This window comes from Sturnira hondurensis, unplaced genomic scaffold (genome assembly GCF_014824575.4).
Source record: "Sturnira hondurensis isolate 20B ecotype Veracruz unplaced genomic scaffold, ASM1482457v3 Scaffold0017436, whole genome shotgun sequence".
In the NCBI taxonomy this organism is placed as follows: Eukaryota; Metazoa; Chordata; class Mammalia; order Chiroptera; family Phyllostomidae; genus Sturnira; species Sturnira hondurensis.
This window is the reverse complement of record NW_028090067.1, coordinates 17850211-17869144: the sequence shown is the minus strand read 5'-3', so window position 1 is coordinate 17869144 and position 18934 is coordinate 17850211. Positions and strand designations below refer to the sequence as shown.

Sequence of the window (18934 nt, the reverse complement as noted above, 5' to 3'; positions counted from 1 at the left end):
CCTGGCATGGCCTTCTCCCAACCCTGTCCACCTGGCCAACAATCGTCATCTTCCAAAACCCAGGTGACAGGGCCCCATCTCCGGGAAGCCTCCCCAGTGTCCCAAGCAGGTCACAGTTTCCTGCTTACTCCCTTCTTGATTCTGAGATCCTTGAGGGCAGTGGAGGGTCTTCTTACTCAGATAAAAAATATCCAAAGCGACAAGGAGCGGCCAAGGCCACTGGATGCCGTGTGTGGGGTCCTGGCTGAACGAGTTGCTGTGCAACCTCAGGTAAATCACTGCACCTCTCTAAGCCCCACTGCCCCCACCTGACCCACAAGAGACGAGGGTCTGGCACACAGCAGGCACTGCTCACGTGGGGTGCTGGGGGGACGCAGTGTCCTGGCTGGGCAGGCAGAGGCCAGGCTGCAAGGGTGGGCCCACTCGCTCCAGAACCCACTGCGGCTGCTCACCTTGCTGTCCTTAGGGCGAAGTGGGCAGGCTGTGGGGTCCTCGAGACTCAGGTCATCGCCCAGCAGGATGGATGAGGACCTGTCTGAGTTCAGGGAGAAGGCTTCCGTCTCAGCCAGCTGCACCTGCGGGGAGAGGTAGCAGCCTCAGGTCACCTGTGGAGCTGGGACCAGGCGGGCCTGGTCCCCCAGAAAGGCCTGGTCCCCCAGAAAGGCGCAGGGTGGTGGCCAGAGAGGTCCAGAGACTTGCTGAGCATGAATGGTATGCCCGCCCTGAGCAGGCAGCCCAGCCAAGGAAGGGGCGAGGGGGTGCGGGGGTGGGGGAGACACAGCGGCACCACAGACACCACAGCACCAGGCGTGGCTGGGCCAAGGGCAGCGGGGTTGAGCGAGCTGTGAACGCCAAAGCAAGTCTGCCTGCCCACAGGCCAGGTGTCCCTGGAGGCTGGCCCTTGGGAGCAAGTCCATGGGCAGCTCTCTGCCCAGAGTGAGGCTTTTCCCGCAGGCCCGCCCGTTGCCGGGCACTGGCCTTACCTCCTGCTTGTCATGATGGCACCTCCTGCAGCCGGCCGGCGAGGAGTAGTGGTGGAAGACGGAGCCAGACAGGTTGTCGATGATGGTCAGTTCCCCGTCCAAGGAGTCCTTGATGATTAAAGAGACGCTGTCCAGCCACAGATTCTCCTAGGCGGACAGGATGGGCAGGGACAGGTGGGATTATCACTGGGTGGGGACTGCGGGGTGGGCAGGGCACAGCTGCCCTCCCGGTTCTCTGCGCCTGTGGCCTGGTGGACCCTGGGCCCGACCCTGTTGTCACAGGGTCACACAGAGCTGAGCAGCAGGGGCGGGGCCCAGAAGACAGACATCTCTGCCCAGGCCACCCGGGCCAGCTCCACTGGCAGCCCCCAGGTCCTGCCCTCGGTGACCCGGCCCCTGCCCACCTGGGCTGGAGAGTAGCAGTGCCGGCACAGGCGGCCTTCCGAGTCACCCCCGCCGCCTGGCCCTCCTGGCGCCCAGCCGGGTGCCCCGGGGGAGCCGGCCCGTGGCCGCGGGCTGGGACCGAGGCCCTGGGCCATCTCCAGCTCGAGCTCCGCGTCCATCTCGGCGTCCTCCTGGGCCTCTTTGTTGCTGTCATCGAGGTGCTTCATGAGCACCGCCACCACCACGTTGATGAGCACGAACTGGGCCGTGAGCACAAAGCTGACGAAGTACAGGGGCGACACGAACTGCAGGCTGCTCAGGCAGCTGCGCTCGTCGTGAGTGCAGTCCCGCAGCGTGTCCTGGGCCGGGCAGGGAGGGCGGTGGGGACCCAGGTCTTAGGCACAGACCTCACCTCCACAAGCCCTGCCCCTGCCCCTGCCACCCCAGGCAGGAGCCAGAGGGCCTCTGCTGGGTGATGGGCAGGGCAGGGCCCCGGCCCCAGGAGGAGCAGTGACTCCAGTCCCCTCTGGCCTTGGGAGGAGGAGTCATGCGCCCTCAGCACCTGAGCACCGGCCAGCAATTAGGGCCGGACCAAGAGCACTGGCCTCCTCTGCACCTCGCTGTGATGCCCGGTCCCGGGCAGGGTCCTCTGCTCCTGGGCCCTGGCCTCCCATCCCGTGTGCAATGGGGCACCCTGGCCATGGGGACTGTCACCAGCACCCTCACTCCTAACCCAGCCTGAGCTCTCCCTCGACAGCCTGCCCACAAGCACCTTCATGATCCCGTTCCAATTGTCGCCAGTGGAGACCTGGAAGAGTGTGAGGAAGGCCATGCCGAAGTTCTCAAAGGTGGCGTGCCGGCTCATGCCCTCGCACGGGTTCTCGTCATTGCAGACTGAAAGGGAAGGGGGTAAGCAGTCCCGCCCCAGAGCCCGTCCCGCCACAGAGCCCGTTCCCCCACCTCCTCTCAGAGTCCCCACTACAACCCTCTGAGGTGCGTGTGGGCTGAGTCCAGCCCACAGACGGGGAAGCTGAGGCTCAGGGAGGCGGCACTCAGGCTCAGGGGAGCCCAGTTCTCCTCCTCCATGATCAGTTCCAAAGGGAGAGGACAGAGTGGGTGAGGGCCGGCCCCCAAAGGAGCCCTGCTTTCTCGAGCTGATCCTGTATTGCCCTGGCCGTTCTGCTTGTAGGAGTGGCCCTGGCCCAGGATGGACACTGGCTTGTGGGGCCGGAGGGGGCATGCCCAGGGGTCAGACAGTTGGGAGGCTCCAAGTCAGGGCCCATGCACAGGCCTAGGGCAGGCCTGTGGACCCAGGCCAGCATCTCTCAAGCTCCTAGCCACATGGGAGGGGGTGGGGTATGGATGGCAGAGGGCCCCCATCCATCCCCCATGGCCTGCTGCGAGGGCATCTCCCAAAGACCCTAATGGGACAGTCCAGGGTGTTCTCAGGCCTCCCCCACAGAGCCCTCCTCCAGACCCAGCCCAGCCCCCCCGCCCCACCCCGGGCCTGCTTCACTCACCCAGCTTCCCGAAGAGCTCCACCCCCAGGGCAGCATAGATGAAGAAGAGCAGCATGAAGAGGAGGCCCAGGTTGCCCACCTGTGGAGACAGCAGGTGGGGCTGGGCAGGGCGGGGGAGGGCTGGGGCAGGTGAAGGGCAGGCAGCCTGTGGGTCAGGGCAGCTGCAACATCTCACCAGGTTCTGTGTCTGCCACTCCCTGCATGGCCCCCTGGGGCGCAGGCTGGGCCCAGCACATGGCACAGAAAATAATAAACCATTTGTGACACCTTTAGTGTCAGTGGCCTGGGTTGAAGCCTGTCACATTCACAGTTCACTTACACTGCACCACAACCCATGAACTCTGTATCACCCCCATTCTCCAGATGAAAAAAGAAACATGTTGAGAGGTGAAGTACCTTGACCAGGGTCACACCACAAGCACACAGTAGGACTGAGATTCACACCCAGCCCACTAACCCCTGGGTCCATGCACACAATTGCTACTCTGTACATTTGTGCATGGTTAGTGCCATCCCATGGATGAACAGAGAGAGGAAGGAGAGGAAGAGAGAGGTGCCTCAGCAATAGTGCCACCTCTTCCACGAAGTCTGCCCAGATTCCTCCAGGCAGACTGAGATGCAGTCTGACAGTGAGTACGACCAGTATGACCCAGCCACTGTCTCTGCGGGTCTGGGAAGTCCTGGAGAGCAGGAACATGGCTAGACTAAGTCAGGTCTACTTCCTCGGACCAGCACAGAGCTGGGCCACAGAGAGGGGCGAGCACAGGAATCACGAAGGACCGCGGGCCCCACGCCTCCCGCAAACCCGGCCACCCCGTCCCACAGCTCCTGTGGGAGGAAAATGTCCCAGATTCCAAACCTATTTCCAATCTATCCGTACGCCAGAGACTGCCTTTGCCTTGTGTTGTGGATGAGATCAGCCTCCAAGACACTCTGGCCCTAGGAGTAACGAGCTCTCTCCTAGGCCCCTCGGAAGGCCCGCAGGACCGAGGCGGGACCGAGGTGGAAGATGTTCGATGAACTGCTGAGAAGTAAGCCCTGCCCATCACAGCCTCCTGGAGCCCTCCTGCTCCGAGGGAGGCTTCCCCTCCGAGCTGCTCCACAGCCACGCCAACAGCGTCTGACTAATTGAATGACACTCATTCATTAATAAAACGGGCACTTACTGGACACCGGTGAGGCCTGGCCAGCCAAGGCAAGCATGCTTTTGTGGGGGCTCTCAGCCCTGCCCCGCCCCCCTCTGCAGGCAGTTAACCAGTGTCCACCTCCCCTTACTTTTCTTTTTTTAAATTTAATTTATTTATTTTTAGAAAGAAAAGAAGGAGACAGAGAAGGAGAGAAACATCAATGTGAGAGAGAAACATTGATCTTTTGCCTCTCACACATACTCTGACGGGGGACTGAACCCGCAACCCTGGCATGAGCCCTGACTGGGAATCAAACCTTCAGCCATTCGATTTGCAGGACAACGCCCAACCAAGTGAGCCATGTCACTCGGCATGCATGCCCTAAGACCCAGGTCACGTTCACTGACTTTTAACTATTTTAAACCTCACAGCACCCTTTTGAGATGAACGCTGTTATCACCCCCCATTTCACAGGTAAGGACACCAAGGCACGAGAAATGTCACCCAGGGTCTCACAGGGGACTGGGTGTTGACCCTAGGCAGGGAAACTTGACTCTGGGCTCCACCCATTCCTGTCTGCACACACCCCCAAGCCTAGCACTCACCCCCTATTCCATGCAGCAAATCTTTTGAAGAGATTTAGTGTCAAGAAAAACCACGTCTCTTTGAATGAACCCCCATGCTTCCCTCCAGACCTGGTGAGAGTTACTCTGCTTTCCCTTTGCAACTGGGCTGCTGGGAAACTCACACTGAACTTGAGAACAGAACTCACTAATATTCTTAGCCTAGTCGCTGTGAGAGTTAGCTTTGCTTTCACTTTCCCTGCCCTGAGTTGTTAAATCTTTTATCTTCGTTTTTAGTTTCTGTGCCTTTTTATTTTAAGAGGCACAATGTTCCTTAACACTAGGTGAGTCATGGTGAATAAATGAATGAGCAGGAGGCTCACTGCAGAGCAGAGGCCATCCTGAGGGGAGGGAGAGGCGGAGCTGTAAGTAGCCAGGGCAGCAGGGAGGGAGAGACTGGGATGCAGCATTCCCAGGGGGATGAACCATGACCCCTCTGGGCGCCGGCCCTATCTCCCTTCCACTACCAATGGGATGCGGGGTGAGGGGGCCGCTTTCCTAACTGTTTAGATCTGTCCCCAGGTCTTGCACTGTCCCCCACCCCCAGAATGTCAGAACCTGTCTGTCCACATCACCACCTCCTTCTGCCAAACCACGCAACAAGGTCAAGCTCAAAGTCCCCTGACACTTTCCCTGGTTCCCCCCATTGTGTCAGGGCTCTCTCTGCATAGTGCAGGTCCCTTGCCACCTTGCTCTGAGGTGTCTGTCTTCCCTACCAGCCCGGTAAATTCTGAGGGCAGAATGTGGGTCCCCGAGGGCCAGCCCAGGGCCCGGTAGAGAGCAGGGTCAGAGAGTGGTTGGCGACATCAGGAAGGAAGAGGCAGAGGGGACCTGTTCCATCTCTGACAGCCCCAGCTGCAACTGCTCCCTGGAGACCAGACGTGTGCTGGCTCTGGGCAGGCTTAGGGAGCAGGGCAGTCAGGGCCCGTGCCCCCAGGGCCCGGGGCAGCCGCAGGGGGCAGCTCTTACCTGGGGCAGAGCTTGCACCACTGTGTCCAGCAGGGCCCGCATCCCAGTGGCCATCTTCAACAGCTTCAGCACTGCGGGGGACACGCAGCCTCAGGCCCGGGCCTGAGGGGCAGGCATGTGTGCAGTGTGTGCAGTGTGTGCAGTCAGTGCCTTTTTACTACAAGTCAGTGCAAATGCCACGAGGACGTGGGGGCAGCTACAGGGTGGGTGGGGTGTGCATGGAAACGTGTCACACGACACATGGACATCAGTGTAAAAAAGTCCTAGACAGGGAGGGCACACCCAGTAGGAACCGAGGGATACAAAGAGTGTGAGTGAGCGCCTCATTCACTGCAATGAGGCAAAAGTGGCCACCCGGGGTGTCCCTTGTCCCTGCCTGTGGCTAAGGAGGGCTTCAGTGTTCCGCTGAGTTTCTCCACACCCATCCCCCGCTTGGGATCTGGGGACGGCAGGCAGGTGCAGGTGGAAGAGTTACAGGCACCTGCGTGAGCACTGAGGCAGCAGGTGAATGAAGGAAGTGGGGGTGGCCTTGGGGGCAGAGGGTGGTCCAGGAGAAGAAAATGGGTTTTAAGAAGCACTGAGGCCGACGCGTCCCAGCCGGTGTTGGAGAAAGGCCAGTGAGGAGCCTCATCTCCCCCGGGCCGAGTTTGGTGTGATAGGAGGCAGGGGCAGTGTGCCGGGTGTCTGTCCAGCAGCGTGAGCTCCTGGGGTCTCCCCGCTCACCCTGGAGGCCTGTCCCACCCACCCCCACCCCCCCCTCCTGGCCAACCCCCGCCCTCACCCCGGGCGATGCGCAGCACCCGCATGATGCGGATGATGGTGGGGTTGATGGGCAGGGCCGCGTTGATCTCGATCTCCTCCAGCGTGATGCCCATGACCGACAGCAGCACGATGGCCAGGTCCAGCTGGTTCCACCTGCTCGGAGCACAGCGGTGGGAAGCCAAGCGGGCGACTCCAGCGCAGACTCGCCCGAGGCCGGGATGTGTGCCCTCCCTCCCTACCAGCCCACTCCAGACCCCACGAGGTCCGGCCCCCTCTCTGCCCCCAGACAGCCTCCAGTTCCTCAGGCAAGGGGCTGCCCAAGCTAGACAAATATCTGTGGCCTCCTGCAGGGGAGAAGAAATGGCTCTCTCTGACTTCGAGCTCCGAATCTTGATGCTGCTATTCCTTCTGTGTGGCCAAGGGCGAGTCTGTTGACCTCTCTGAACCTTATCTGCTCCCTCTAAAGAGGCATGGGGCGTGCCCTGCTCTGCCTGCGGCGCTGGGAGGACCCACGGGAGGGGTGCTCAGGGGCCTTGGTGGAATGCCCCGAGTCCACCAGGCAGGACCATGACTGCCTCCTGTTCAGGCCCGTGGGAGCACCCAGAGGCCACGGCCATCAGCGCACAGGCATTTCTATCCCCACCTCTGGCTGCTCTGGGCTCCCCCAGGGATCACACGGCCTCCCCGTCCCGCAGCGCCCTCTCCACTGCCATGAGCCGTGAGCCGGCCCAGCCACTCACCGGTCCTTGAAGAAGCGTCTCAGACCAAAGGCCACCAGCTTCAGCACAGCCTCCAGCACAAAGACAGTGGTGAACATGTAGTTGCAGTACTTGAGGGCAGTCTCCAGGGACTACGGGGGGAGGCAAAGAGAAGCATGACCCAGGCCCCGAGACTGGCCCCGGCCTTCCTCTGATCAGCAAGCCTCTGCCTCTGAAGAGGAGAACTGAACCCATTCACCTTTGGTGCAGTGACTGAGGTGTCTGCCTTTACTCCTTCCCTCTTACATAACGTGCACTGTTTCTTCCTCACGGCTGTTCCCTTCCCCTTATTTCTGCTGGTCTGGTCCAGGGAGCCCACGTTGGAAGCAGCACCATTACTCGGGTAACGGTGAAGGGGTGAAGGGTCGTGGCTAAGAACCAGACGGCCTAGACTTAAACGCTGGCTCAGCACTTAACTCCTGGTTCACTGTGACTCTGGGTGAGTCCCTTGACCTCTGTGGGACTTAGTTTACCAATCCATGGTACCAGGACCTTGTGAAAGTTAAGGGAGCTAATAGCCCCACACCAGACTGAACTATTTACGTGAACACTTGGTAAATGTGAGCTATGGTTACCCCATTTCCTCACGTTAACTCGGGAGTTCTGCAGCTACCATTCCCTTCTGCGGCTGGTTGCCTTCCTTTCCCCGCACGTGTCACAGTCCTCTCCTATCACTGAGAGGGAGCTCAGCTCCCCTCTTCTTCCCCCGGCTCCGATGAATAGGAGCTTCTGGGGTGCACTCGCCCCCACTCGCCCCCACACGCCCCTCGCGTGCCCCTCATGCACACTGCCTGACACCAGCCCAGGCAGCAGTGGAGGCCATGTGGCGGTCCTTGAACGCAAATCAAAGATCCAGCCCGCCTCCTCTGCACACTGACCGACCACTCCCAGTGGCCCTGTCACATCTCCGAGCCTCAGTTTCTCCATCTACAAAGTCTGGAGCCAGTCCTGTCTCCCGCCTCAGGGCTGCTGCGAGGATGGGAGTCAGAGCCCACAACCGCCTTGCCAAAAGTCACATGAAACAACCACAGCGACTGTTATGCGTGTTCAAGGCTCGGCCCAAATGTCCCCTCCCCACTCACCAGAAATGGGAGACCTTTCTCTATGGCCTTTGTCTTTCGTTCATGTCCTGGGCACAGGCCCTGGCACAGGGGGACTGCTCAGGGCCTGCTCCTGGGGCGGGGTCCTGCCGAAGCCCCACACCACCGAAGACCCTGGGCTGGGGTCAGGGCTTGGGCTCACCGTTGGCTGGTTGTAGTGCTCCAGGGACATGGTGACCACATTGAGGCAGATGATGAAGGTGATGAAGATGTCCAGGTAGTGGCTGGTGCACATGGAGTGGATGAGCAGCCGGGTGGGACAGTAGGTGGCATAGTAAGGCAGCCGCTGGGCCTCTGCCGGGGTGCACGGGGGAGTGGCACAGGCCACAGAGGGTGGCCAAGGTGGGAACGGGACACGGGGAGGGAGAGTCAAGGGGAGGGAGGAAGCAAGGGGGAGAGGTGTCAGTCCACACAGGCCCTGGGAGTCAGAGTTAGGTCCCCCCCACCCAGCCAGGGGGCCAAAGGGGACATGGGTAAGATGTAGGGGTGGAGGCAAAGAAGGCAGGACATGGATTCTCCCCCCATCCCAAAGCGCCCATGGAAGGGGCTCTGGGCCTGCTGGGGGCGGGGCACAGGGGCCCACAGCTCAGGGTGGGCATTCGGGCTCTGCCTTCTGCCTGGACTGAGATACCGGTTGGCAGTGGTGTCACCACCAGATTCCAGGAGGACATGGTTAGGGCTCAGGTCACCCCGCCAGGCAGACACTGGGGAAGGGGCAGGGCCAGGGGCGGTATCCTTTGTCCCTTCCAGCTCCAAAGGCCCAGAGGCTGATGCCAGGCCCAGGCCCCACCCCTGCACCCAGGAACACCAGCGGCAGCCAACGGAGGAGGCCAGGGCTGCGGTGGCCCTGCCCCCCAAGTCGCCCACTCACTCCGGCGCTTCTTTTCCAAGCGCCTCAGCCGCTTCTCCTCCCGCCGCCTCGCCTCCTCGGCCTCCTGGTGCTGCCGGCACTTGTGGAAGTTCTCCACCACGACCCCCACAAACATGTTGAGCACGAAGAAGCTGACGATGAGCAGGAAGGAGATGAAGTAGAGCAGCATCCAGGGGTTGTGGTTGGGCACGGGCTGCAGGGAGCCAGATGGGGCTGAGGCAGGCTGACCCGGCCCTGCAGGGCCTGCTGGGGTTGGGGAGGGGGCCCAGGGCTGCCATGCTGAGCCTCAGAGATATGGAGAGAGCCTGCTTCCCAGGCGGCTGAGGGGTTTGAAGGAGGAAGCAGGTAGGAAGTGCCCACCTGGGCCTGCACAAGTAAGGAGCTCAGCAAAGAGAGGCCCTTCCCCTCCCCTCCCTTCCCCTCCCCTCCCCTCCCTTCCCCTCCCCTCCCCTCCCTTCCCCTCCCCTCCCCTTCCCTTCCCTTCTGCAGCCACCCATCTTCTTTTCTCACACCCACCCACCCAACCACCCACTCACTTACCCATCCATCCTCCACTCACTTACTCGTCTGTCCACCCGCCCGACCACGCACTCATCACTTACTGACCCACATCCACCCATCCACTTTTTATCCACCCGGAAATAGGGCTGCCAGCAGAGGGAAAGCACATCCCTGGTGGGGTCGGGGCGTGTATGGAGCGGGTGCGGGGGTGGAAGGCAGGACCGGGTGGATAGACTCAGAAGTGGAGAGAGATGCCGCCGAGCATTCTCATTCCGTGCCTAACCCCAGAATGAGCCCCTGCTCCCAGGGGGGTCTTGGGAACAAGAGCTCGGGCCTCCTATGGGGCCCAACCTCCTCCCTGACTCCTTTCCACCCACCCACCCTCAAATCCACATCACTCTCTTGCCTCAGGCCTGCTCCTGCCGTCCCCCTGCCCGATGGCTCAGCCCCTCTCCACCCACAAGGCTCTGAGCCCCTCCAGGCAGGAGGAGATGTGGAGGGCTGTCCCTTCGGAGCAGGGGCTTTGTTAAAGCCAATGGAACACGACTTTGGCTACCCAAGGGGTGGCCCTGCTGGTGGAGGATTCAGGCCAGGGTGGGGAGGGGTGGGCCACAGCACAGTGGGAGACACTGGAGCCGTGGGTCTGCTGACACGGGTTCCAGACCACTAACCGCCAAACCACGGTGTCCCTTCCCTGGTGCCCTGCTGACCTGGCCCCAGCCACGCCCACCTGCTGGTCCACGGCAACGGCGTCCAGTCCATTGTACATGATATTCACCCAGCCATCCTTGGAGGCCAGGACAAAGAGTGACATCAGGGCCTGGAAGACATGGGAGGGGGCGGGGACGCCGAGGTGATGGACTTGGGCAGCTCAGGCTGCATCTGCCCCCGCCCATCTCTCCATTTCTCCATGTCTAGGAGGCAGAAGGACAAGAGGCCTTCCTAGGGCAGAGCTGTGCCCTCAACAGACAAAGCTTTTCTGAGGACCTATCATGTGCCTGCCATACACCCTGCAGGCACTGCTGCAGGAGAAGGAGCCCTGGACCAGGAACCCTGGGCGCCCTGGGCCAGTGCCCTGACTGATGCTCAGTTGGCCGAGCACTGTCCTGCAAAGCGAGAGGCGGCCGGTTCAATTCCTGGTCTGGGCACACACCTGTGCTGTGGCCCAGTCCCCAGATGGGGCACATGCAAGAGGCAACCCATCGGTGTTTCCCTCACATGTCAATGTTTTTCTCCCTCTCGTTCTTTCTCCCCTCCCCTCTCTCTAAAAATAAATAAAATCTTTTTTAAAAAATTAACTGGGCAAGAAAATTCATGAGCTCTTGCCCCTCACCCGCAGGATGGAGCAAATACTTGAAGGGCTGCCTGCCAGGTTTGCTGGGAGAGTCGGCTGCGACGTCAACCCAGAAGGCTCCTCACAGACACCAGTGTCCCTGCTGCTGTCACTCCAAGCTTGAGCCTGAACACACCGAATGTGGGAGGCCACAGAGAAGTCAGGAGCCCTGGGTCACAGCCCAGGCTCTGCCACTAAATGGCTGTGTGACGTGAGGCAAGTTCTTTGATGTCTCAGCTTTCTCGTCTATAAATGGCAATAATTACCTTCACCAATAGGAGATTCGGGGACAAGGTGATCCCCAGGAGACAGCCAGCTGCGGCTCCTACCCAGACAGCAGCCAAAGCATCCTCATGTCCCTTCAAAAGGGTGACAGGCTGGTCCTAGAGGACCCAGTCCAGAGCCTCACGTGCAGTGGGCACTCAGTAAAGGTTCTCTGAGCGAGCCTGACCCCATGCCATCCGTGCAGAGCCCCGGCATGATGGACTTTAGTGGGTTCACAAAGGGTCCAGACCAGCGGAGGTTGCCCCAGGGCCCACCCCCTACTCCAGACACCTTCCCCTCCCATGCTTCCACCACACTGTTCATTTGGGCCAGGGAGTGAGGTTCTGGGCTGGGTCGGCTGCCCCGCACTGGCCCCTCCTTCCTCCCCATCCAGGGCTCAGATCCGTCCTCTTCCCTTCCAGGCAGCTGTGGTGCTAAAGGCTGCCTGCCGGGAAGGGGCTCGGGCCGGGAGCAGGGCAGGGCAGCAGACACAGGGGAAGCCCTCCTTGCCAGGGGGGCATGAGAAGCTCTCATGTGCAGGGGGGGCAAATGTCCCTGTAGACCCCTGGATCGCAGAGGCTTGAGCACGGGGAGCCTGAGACTGGGAATCCTGGGCCTGCTATCCCTGTTCCTGTTTATGGACGAGGACACTGAGGCCCGGCAAGTGACTGGACATACCTGAGGACACGCAGCGAGGAGTCAGAGGCCCCAGACCTCGCTGCCACCCCCGTTAGCTCTGCGGGCTGAGAGCACCCTGCTTGGGGGCCGGGGGCATCGGCCTGGCATCGAGCACGCTCTGAATGGAGAGGGTGCCCCCCAGGAGAAGGCCCCAGAATGCCCCATGGGAGCTGGGACGCCGGGCCTGGCGCTGGGTCAGGGGTCGGGAGCAAGGCCATCAAAGGCCCCCACAGGCTTTCCCCCAGCTTCTTGGACTATCTTTGCTAAAACACGTTTTGCTAACCATTCAGTTGTTAGGAACTTGGAAAGGCGCTGCTTCCGGAGAACCTGCAGGAGGTGAGGCAGGGGCTGTGTCCCAGTTCCTCATCCCCTTCCCCTGACCCCCTTCCCGGGCCACTCACTGTTCCTCTGTGGGCCCCCGGCCCATCTCCCAGGAATCAGGGGGAGTAGGATCTCTGGTCATGTGGGGTGCGAGCTCCAGTGGGAACCAACTGGAGGGTCCACGTGGGCCTGGACCCTGCTCCCTCCCCATCTGGCCATACCTAGCCATCGGTGTAGGCCTTCAAGAATTAGGAGCATTGGGGGGCGGGGGAGGGGCTCTTTGTTGGCAGCCAGCAGGGGACTCTCATCTGGGCTACTGCCCAGATGGCCAAGCCTGTCAGGGCCCCAGGAGAGGAACCAACAGCGAGTCAGGAGCTGGGCGGGGGCCCGCCTGTGACTAGAGAGCAGAGCGGAGCAGATGGGGGATGGGAGAGGAAGCCCACCAGGGCCAGGGCCTGTGCACACAGGAGCCTCCACAGTGAGGGCAGAGCCAGGATTCACGGGCGCGCCAGGATGACTTTAAAATTCCTGTCGGCGTCCCACGGGTGCAGTGGGGACCAGGAACCAGCGTCCACTGAAGAACCTATGAGGCGCCAGGAGCTTGCTGGACACTCTGCACTCGGGCTCTCTAACACACACCCCTGCACGGGGATGCCGCTCCTGCCCGTTTTGCAGAAGAGGAAACTGAGGTTTGCAAAGGGGAAATCACAGGGCCGGTCCTGGGAGGGCGGGTCTGCAGGCTGGCCTATAATCCCAGGCTGCTGGCACTGCGGAGCTGTTGCCCCAGCCCCCGGGGTCACCGGATAAGGAAGGGGCTGGCGGGCGGAGCTCACCTGGCCCAGGTTGTCGAAGTTGTACTTGTGATGGACCCAGCGGTAATTGGCAGCCATGCAGTCAGAACGGTTGGTGATGTTGCGGGTGTCCACACCAAGACAGTGGTAGAACTTGCCCTTGAAGAGCTGGGGGGAAGGGACACAGGCTGAGTGACCGTCCTGTCAGTGTTCCCAAGGGTGGGTGGGGTGCAAATAAGAAGAGGAACAGCCCCTCAGGAGGCCCTTTGTCCACCCAGTCCGTCCATGCTCAGCCCGGGCCACTCAACCACACCATCTCCCCAGTCCCCCAACGGGAGGTGGGGCTACTCTCATCCCATCTCACAGATGAGGAAACTGAGGCCAGGGTGACAGGTGTTGGTCTCCAAGTCACTTGAGGTTTAGGAGGTGCCAGAGCCAGGGTTCACGCCCTGGACTGTCTGATTCCTAGACTCCCCACAGACCCGAGATCAGACCCAGTACCCACACTGAAGATGTGCGCAGGGACCCCCAGGGAAAGATGTCTGCGTGTCCCCAAGGAAGAGAGAGTGAAGGGGCCCTCCACAGGGACCCAAGCCCTGTCTGTGTCAAATGCCTGGAAGGGGCAGGGCCACTGTCCACATGGGGTCCACTCCACTGCAAACCTCTCAGTAGCCCGAAAGAGCACCTGTGCCCAGGGCTCCCCACCAGTTACAGCCCCACGCGCAGCACTGGGGGAGGAAACTGGGGCTTTGCGGCCCAGACACTCAGCAAACAGGAAGGGCCTCATGCAGCTTGGACGGCAGAGGGCCCAGGTCACTCCAGCCATCCCCATCACACACTTTACGACCCATCCCGCTCTTCCCTGTCCAGCCCTGAGGCCTGTCATATTCCCGGGCTGGGCTCCAAACCAAGACAAACGTCAGCCCATGGCCCTGCCTGTGTCAGAGGCCTCCTGAAGCCCCAAGCCCAGAGGTGACAAACCCCGGCTCCTTAATGCCATTCCAGGCCTTTCCCCATGGCACCCAGCCCAGCACAGGGCTCATTTCTCTAGCCAGCAGGAGCTCCCAGACTCACCTCCAAAACACACGCCTGTCCTTCCCGGAAACACTTGCCCCACCACGACCTGTCGAAATCACCTCTCCTTCAAGGCCCAGTGCAAAGGCCACCACCTTCTTCAGGGTGCTTCCCTCATTGTCCCCAGCCCAGCTGCATGTTCCTGCACAGCTTAGACCCCTGTGATCCCACTGACCCAGCCCGCCTTGCCATTGGCCATGTCAGCTGTGTCTGTCTCCTCTGGCCTGGGAACTCACCACAAACTGGGCCACCTGAGCCCCCATGTCAACCAGCACTGGGTCAGGGGAGCTGGGTGGGAGGGAGCGGCCTCTTCTCCAACCTTGGAGCCCTCCCCAGTGCCTGCCCAGCCTGGGCACCCCTCACCTGCACCCCCAAGATGCCGAAGATGATGAAGAAGGCACAGCAGATGAGGACAATGTTGCCGATGGGCTTAAGGGAAGAGATGAGTGTCTCCACCACCAGCTTCAGACCAGGCGCCCGGCTGATGACACTGCAGGCAGGAGGGACCAGGGGCACAGTCAGCCCTCAGCCAGGCCAGGAGACAGCCTGCCCCCATCGTCCCAGAGTCACCAGGGCAGCGGCCCCAGGCTCAGACCTATATGCAGAGAAGGGCATTGGGCCTCCACACCACGTCCCTGGGGTCCACACTCCTTCATGTAGGAACTGAGGCTAGAGACAGCAGTGAGCAGCCCAGGGCCACACAGAGAGGGGATAGCCATCCTAGGGGCCACCTTCACCCCTGGTCTTCCAACACGCTCACACACACACACACACACACACACACTCAGTCCAGGTTCCTGCCCTAAAAGCAGGTCCCACAGCCCTGCGACTGGCCCTGCTTGGCTAGTGCTCTGCCATGCTAGCAGAGGGCTGAGTGGGTGGGGAGGGGCGGAGCGAGTGGCCCACTTAGACCTCAGGGGCTTCCCTAAACACAGAGGCGTCCTCACCGCAGGGGCCGTAGGGTGCGCAGGAGCCGCAGGACCCGGAGGACCCCCAAGATCTTGGCTCCACCAGCTGAGGCCAAGGACACCACGATGTCGATGATTGACACGAAGACTAGAAAGCCGTCCAGCACGTTCCAGCTGCTGCGCAGGTATGCCTGCTCACCAAAGTACAGACCGAGGGAAACCACCTGGGGGCGGGGTGGTAGGTGAGGTCAGCGGGCTCAGCAGGCCAAAGAGAGCGGGACAGACAGGGTCAGGTGGGCAAGAGGGGGGTCAGGAACAGGGCAGAGTCAGGCAGGTTGTGTGGGGCCAGAAGGCTGGCAGAGGACACTTGACCCACTGCCCACTCAAAAGGTGGGCAATAAGTGGGGACCTGGAAGGTCTGGGTCCCTGGGGATACTCCTTGCAACTCCAGGGCATGGCCTGTTCCAATGCACTCTTCCCGCAGGTCTGGCAAACCCAATCCAAAGCTACAGTGTTACACTGTGAAGTTTTCCCAGCATCTACCTTCCTGCCAGGTCGTGACCTCCCGGGGAGCAGGGGTGTGGATGGCCCCACCCCCCGAGTGCCAGGAGCCTAGTGCTGGCCCCAAGGGGAAGTGGCCCTCTGGGGCCCCTGTGGAAAGCTGCTGACAGGCAGGTGAGTGACATGCTGGGGCGGGCTGGGCCAAGGCCACCCCCGGGGAGGAGAGAGGCCCCAGGTAAAGAAAGGCTACCTTTAGCGTCATCTCGCCCACAAAGATGGCTGTGAAGATGTAGTTGGACACGGTGAGGAATATGCGTTCCTGAAAGAGCCAGGAGACACCATCAGCCTGGGGCTCCCAGAACTGCCCGGCCACCCGGTCGCCTCTGCCTTCAGCCAAGGGGCGTCCCGGGGAGGCCCCTTCACAGTCCAGGGAGGTGTTCCCTCCCCAGAGACAGGTCCTCGCCACACCTTCCTACACGTATCAATACCCACCTTGCTGAGCTCTCCTAGCCCCCGGCCCTGCACGTCCCCTAGCGGCCCCAGTGGTCTGCCCCTTGGCCTGTCCCGTGCCCTGCCCATGGGCCCCAGCCACTCACGGTGCTGCCAGCCTCAATCTGGGGCCGCTCCAGGGCGATGGTGATGCAGTTGAGGAAGATGAAAGCCAGGACGACGTAGTCAAAGAGCCTGTGGGCAATGATGGTCTGGCACAGGACGCGGAACCTGGGCAGAGTGGGCGGGGCGTGAGTGGCAGTCTGCCCCTCACCCCAGCCCGGAGGAAGGCAACGGGCTGAAGCCAAGGGACAGCCTAGAGGAAGCCGACCCTTCTCCTCTCTGTCCACACACAGGTGGCAGCTTCATGTCCGCCCAGGGTGCCCACTGGAGCCACCTCCCCTGACCACATGCCCACAGCCACTCCTACAGCCGCAGGAGGGAGGGCGCCGCCTGGCCCCGGCACTCACGGCTTCCACACGCGGCCCACAGCCCCGAGCCCCGCCCTGCAGCACAGGACACACGCTGCGCTGCCCAAGCATCTGCCCCAGACCTGCGCTCAGGCTGCTCTGCCCACCCGCCCCCACTCAACCCCTCACAACCCTGCTGCGCCCACAATGCTACAAAGGCCTCCTTCCACCAGAAGCCACCTATGAGCCCTCTAGAAGGGTTAGCTTGAGGATCTGTCCAACCTGGTGCCTGGGACAGAGACAGCCTAGACCTCCGGAGAGGCCCAAGAAGACCCCATCCAAACACGCCCATCCCCGGCAGCCACTCACCACAGGGGCGGGGTCCCTCTGAGGTATGGGCAGCACCCCGCTCAATGGCCCTGCCTGGCTCTGTGGAAGTCTCTCCCTCCCAGACCCATCCACCCTCCAGTCTAACCTCACCGCACGCCCAGTCCCACCCACCTGTTCTCGGGAGAGAAGAGGTAGACAGACCAGTCCTCACGGACCTCGCACCAGTCTGGCTTGTAAACGTCAATCATCTTGCGCACACGGAAGCACAAAGTCTGGCAAGGAGAGTAGGTGGACGCAGATTGGTCAGCATGCCCGGAGCTTTCCATCTCTGCCCACCCACCCTGGCCACCCAGCACATGGGGGCCTCTGGGTGACCTCCGAACTCTCCCAGCACCCACACCCCCCACCCCCCACCCCCCATTGGCAGCGGGGAGGGCTTCTCCCCCGAGGTGGGCCTGACTCAGGTGTGGGCAGCTCCAGCAGCCTCCTCCTGCTCACCTGCCTGAAGCCCTCTCCTTGGGGCCATACCCCTTAGGTCGCCCCTGTGGGGCCCTCGGACTGCAGCCCCACCCTGCAGGAGGCCCCCTCCTGCTCTCTGAGCAGACCTTCCCCAGGCCCCTGGCCCGGCCCCGGAGCCGGCCCCACTCACGTAGTCAGCCTCCTCCTCATCCTGTGCCTGGTCCCGGCGGTCGTTCATCTTGGTGAAGACCTCCTTGGCGATGCCAGGCATCCTGCCGTTGCAGTCTTCGTGCCCGGGCGCCAGGCCCGCTGCCCTCCAGGCAGCCCGGGGGTGGGGGCCCACAGCGGGCCCCAGCTCAGCCAGGTCCACTGAGTCTCTGGTGTCAAGGGACAGTGTCCGGCGGTGGTGGCGGTGACGGTGCATCCCATGGGGACCGTGATACACATGGTGGGCGTGCGGGGTGTGCAGGGGCGCAGCCCGTGGCGGCCCCTCCTCGCAGGTACCCTCGAAGGCCCGGGCACTGCCACCCCGCTCGGCAGAGAGCAGGGACTCATGCTCTGCAGACGGCGGCTTGTGCTTGAGGCTGTTCCAGCTGGAGCGGCGGCTGGCCCAGGCCCCGCTGCGGCCCCAGGGCCCATAGTAGGAGCTCCGGGAGCTGGACTGGGAAGAAGCCAGTGCACCAGTCAGTGCCAGCCACACGCACCCATGGTTGTGACTGAAGGCGGCCTGTGGGCCCACTGAGGCCCTACAAGGGCCACCAGCCTGACCGGTGGGGGACAGAGCCAGCCAAATGGCAGAGGTCCTCTCCCCACCCAGCCTCTCATTCCTTCCACATCCATGGACATGTGGGCGTGTCTACAGTGTGCTTCCATCTGCTCCCCCACCTCACTTCCCTTGAGGAAGCTGCAGCAAGTTAGGGCCATCTTCCTCCTTACAGGTAAGGAAACTGAGCCTCAGAGGGGGCTGTAACTTACTCCTGGTCACACAGCTTGGCAGTGTCAGAGGCCAGATTCAAGCTCAGGTCTGCCTGACCACCCCCGACCCAGCTGTTCGCCCTGTACATTGGCACCAAGATAAAAATCCTATTTTCCACACCAGACCCACAGGGGTGTCAGCCTCCCACTCTGACACTGGGAACCCAGAAATGCAATGGACGTGATCCCTGCCTGGTTCCTGCTGGACACTCTGCTGCCCAAAGCCTGGGTACCAGTCTGAAGCTGGACTGGCAGGCACTTGGCCCCTGGCTCCCTCACGCATACCCATAAGGGAGCAGCCACCCAGAGCACCCACAGGGACTCACCAGGGAACGCTGGTCGTAGCTCATCCTCCCCAGGGACATGACACTGCTCTTGCGGGAGCCCAGGGCCACCAGCATTGGGTCTGGCTGCAGCGACAGATGAGCAGGTGCCATAGCCCCAGCAGGGCCCAGGAGTCCACCCAGAGGTAGATTGGGGTCTAAGTGCCCGTTGGGGGTCAGAGGAATTGGGCAGAGCTTGGGATCTAGAGGGGCGAGAAGGGGACAGAGGGAGGGGAAGACAGAAGGCCAGAACAAGAGCAAAAGAAACCATGAGACAAAGAAGTGGTCATGGACAATAACTGAAATGGAGAGTTTTTTCTGGGGAGGCCTCCCCCACCAGGAAGTCCTCCAGATTGGACTCCATCACCTGTGTCTCCCCTCTGCCCTGCTGGGCCCTTGGCTTTAATTTTGCATAAGTGAATCCATTGCTTTCTGTATTCAGAATAACCACCGAGCTTCACCTGGCATGAGAACCTCACT

General features: G+C 61.5%; 1 protein-coding gene across 1 annotated transcript in view; it reads right to left on the bottom strand.

Moving 5' to 3' along the window:
• The window catches only part of CACNA1I (calcium voltage-gated channel subunit alpha1 I), a 94885-nt gene that overhangs the window by 9141 nt on the left and 66810 nt on the right, over positions 1 to 18934 (bottom strand). Inside the window, exons 15-33 of the mRNA XM_037068184.1 lie at positions 18458 to 18657; positions 17347 to 17817; positions 16869 to 16969; positions 16065 to 16188; positions 15719 to 15787; positions 15007 to 15191; positions 14423 to 14549; positions 13028 to 13153; positions 10329 to 10418; positions 9098 to 9290; positions 8369 to 8520; positions 7109 to 7218; positions 6388 to 6521; positions 5607 to 5677; positions 2888 to 2966; positions 2140 to 2261; positions 1388 to 1726; positions 984 to 1130; positions 453 to 575 (exon numbers count right to left, since the gene is read on the bottom strand). Of these exons, the coding sequence (XP_036924079.1) occupies positions 453 to 575; positions 984 to 1130; positions 1388 to 1726; positions 2140 to 2261; positions 2888 to 2966; positions 5607 to 5677; positions 6388 to 6521; positions 7109 to 7218; positions 8369 to 8520; positions 9098 to 9290; positions 10329 to 10418; positions 13028 to 13153; positions 14423 to 14549; positions 15007 to 15191; positions 15719 to 15787; positions 16065 to 16188; positions 16869 to 16969; positions 17347 to 17817; positions 18458 to 18657 (2963 nt within the window). The remainder of the gene's footprint in view (positions 1 to 452; positions 576 to 983; positions 1131 to 1387; positions 1727 to 2139; positions 2262 to 2887; positions 2967 to 5606; positions 5678 to 6387; positions 6522 to 7108; positions 7219 to 8368; positions 8521 to 9097; positions 9291 to 10328; positions 10419 to 13027; positions 13154 to 14422; positions 14550 to 15006; positions 15192 to 15718; positions 15788 to 16064; positions 16189 to 16868; positions 16970 to 17346; positions 17818 to 18457; positions 18658 to 18934) is intronic.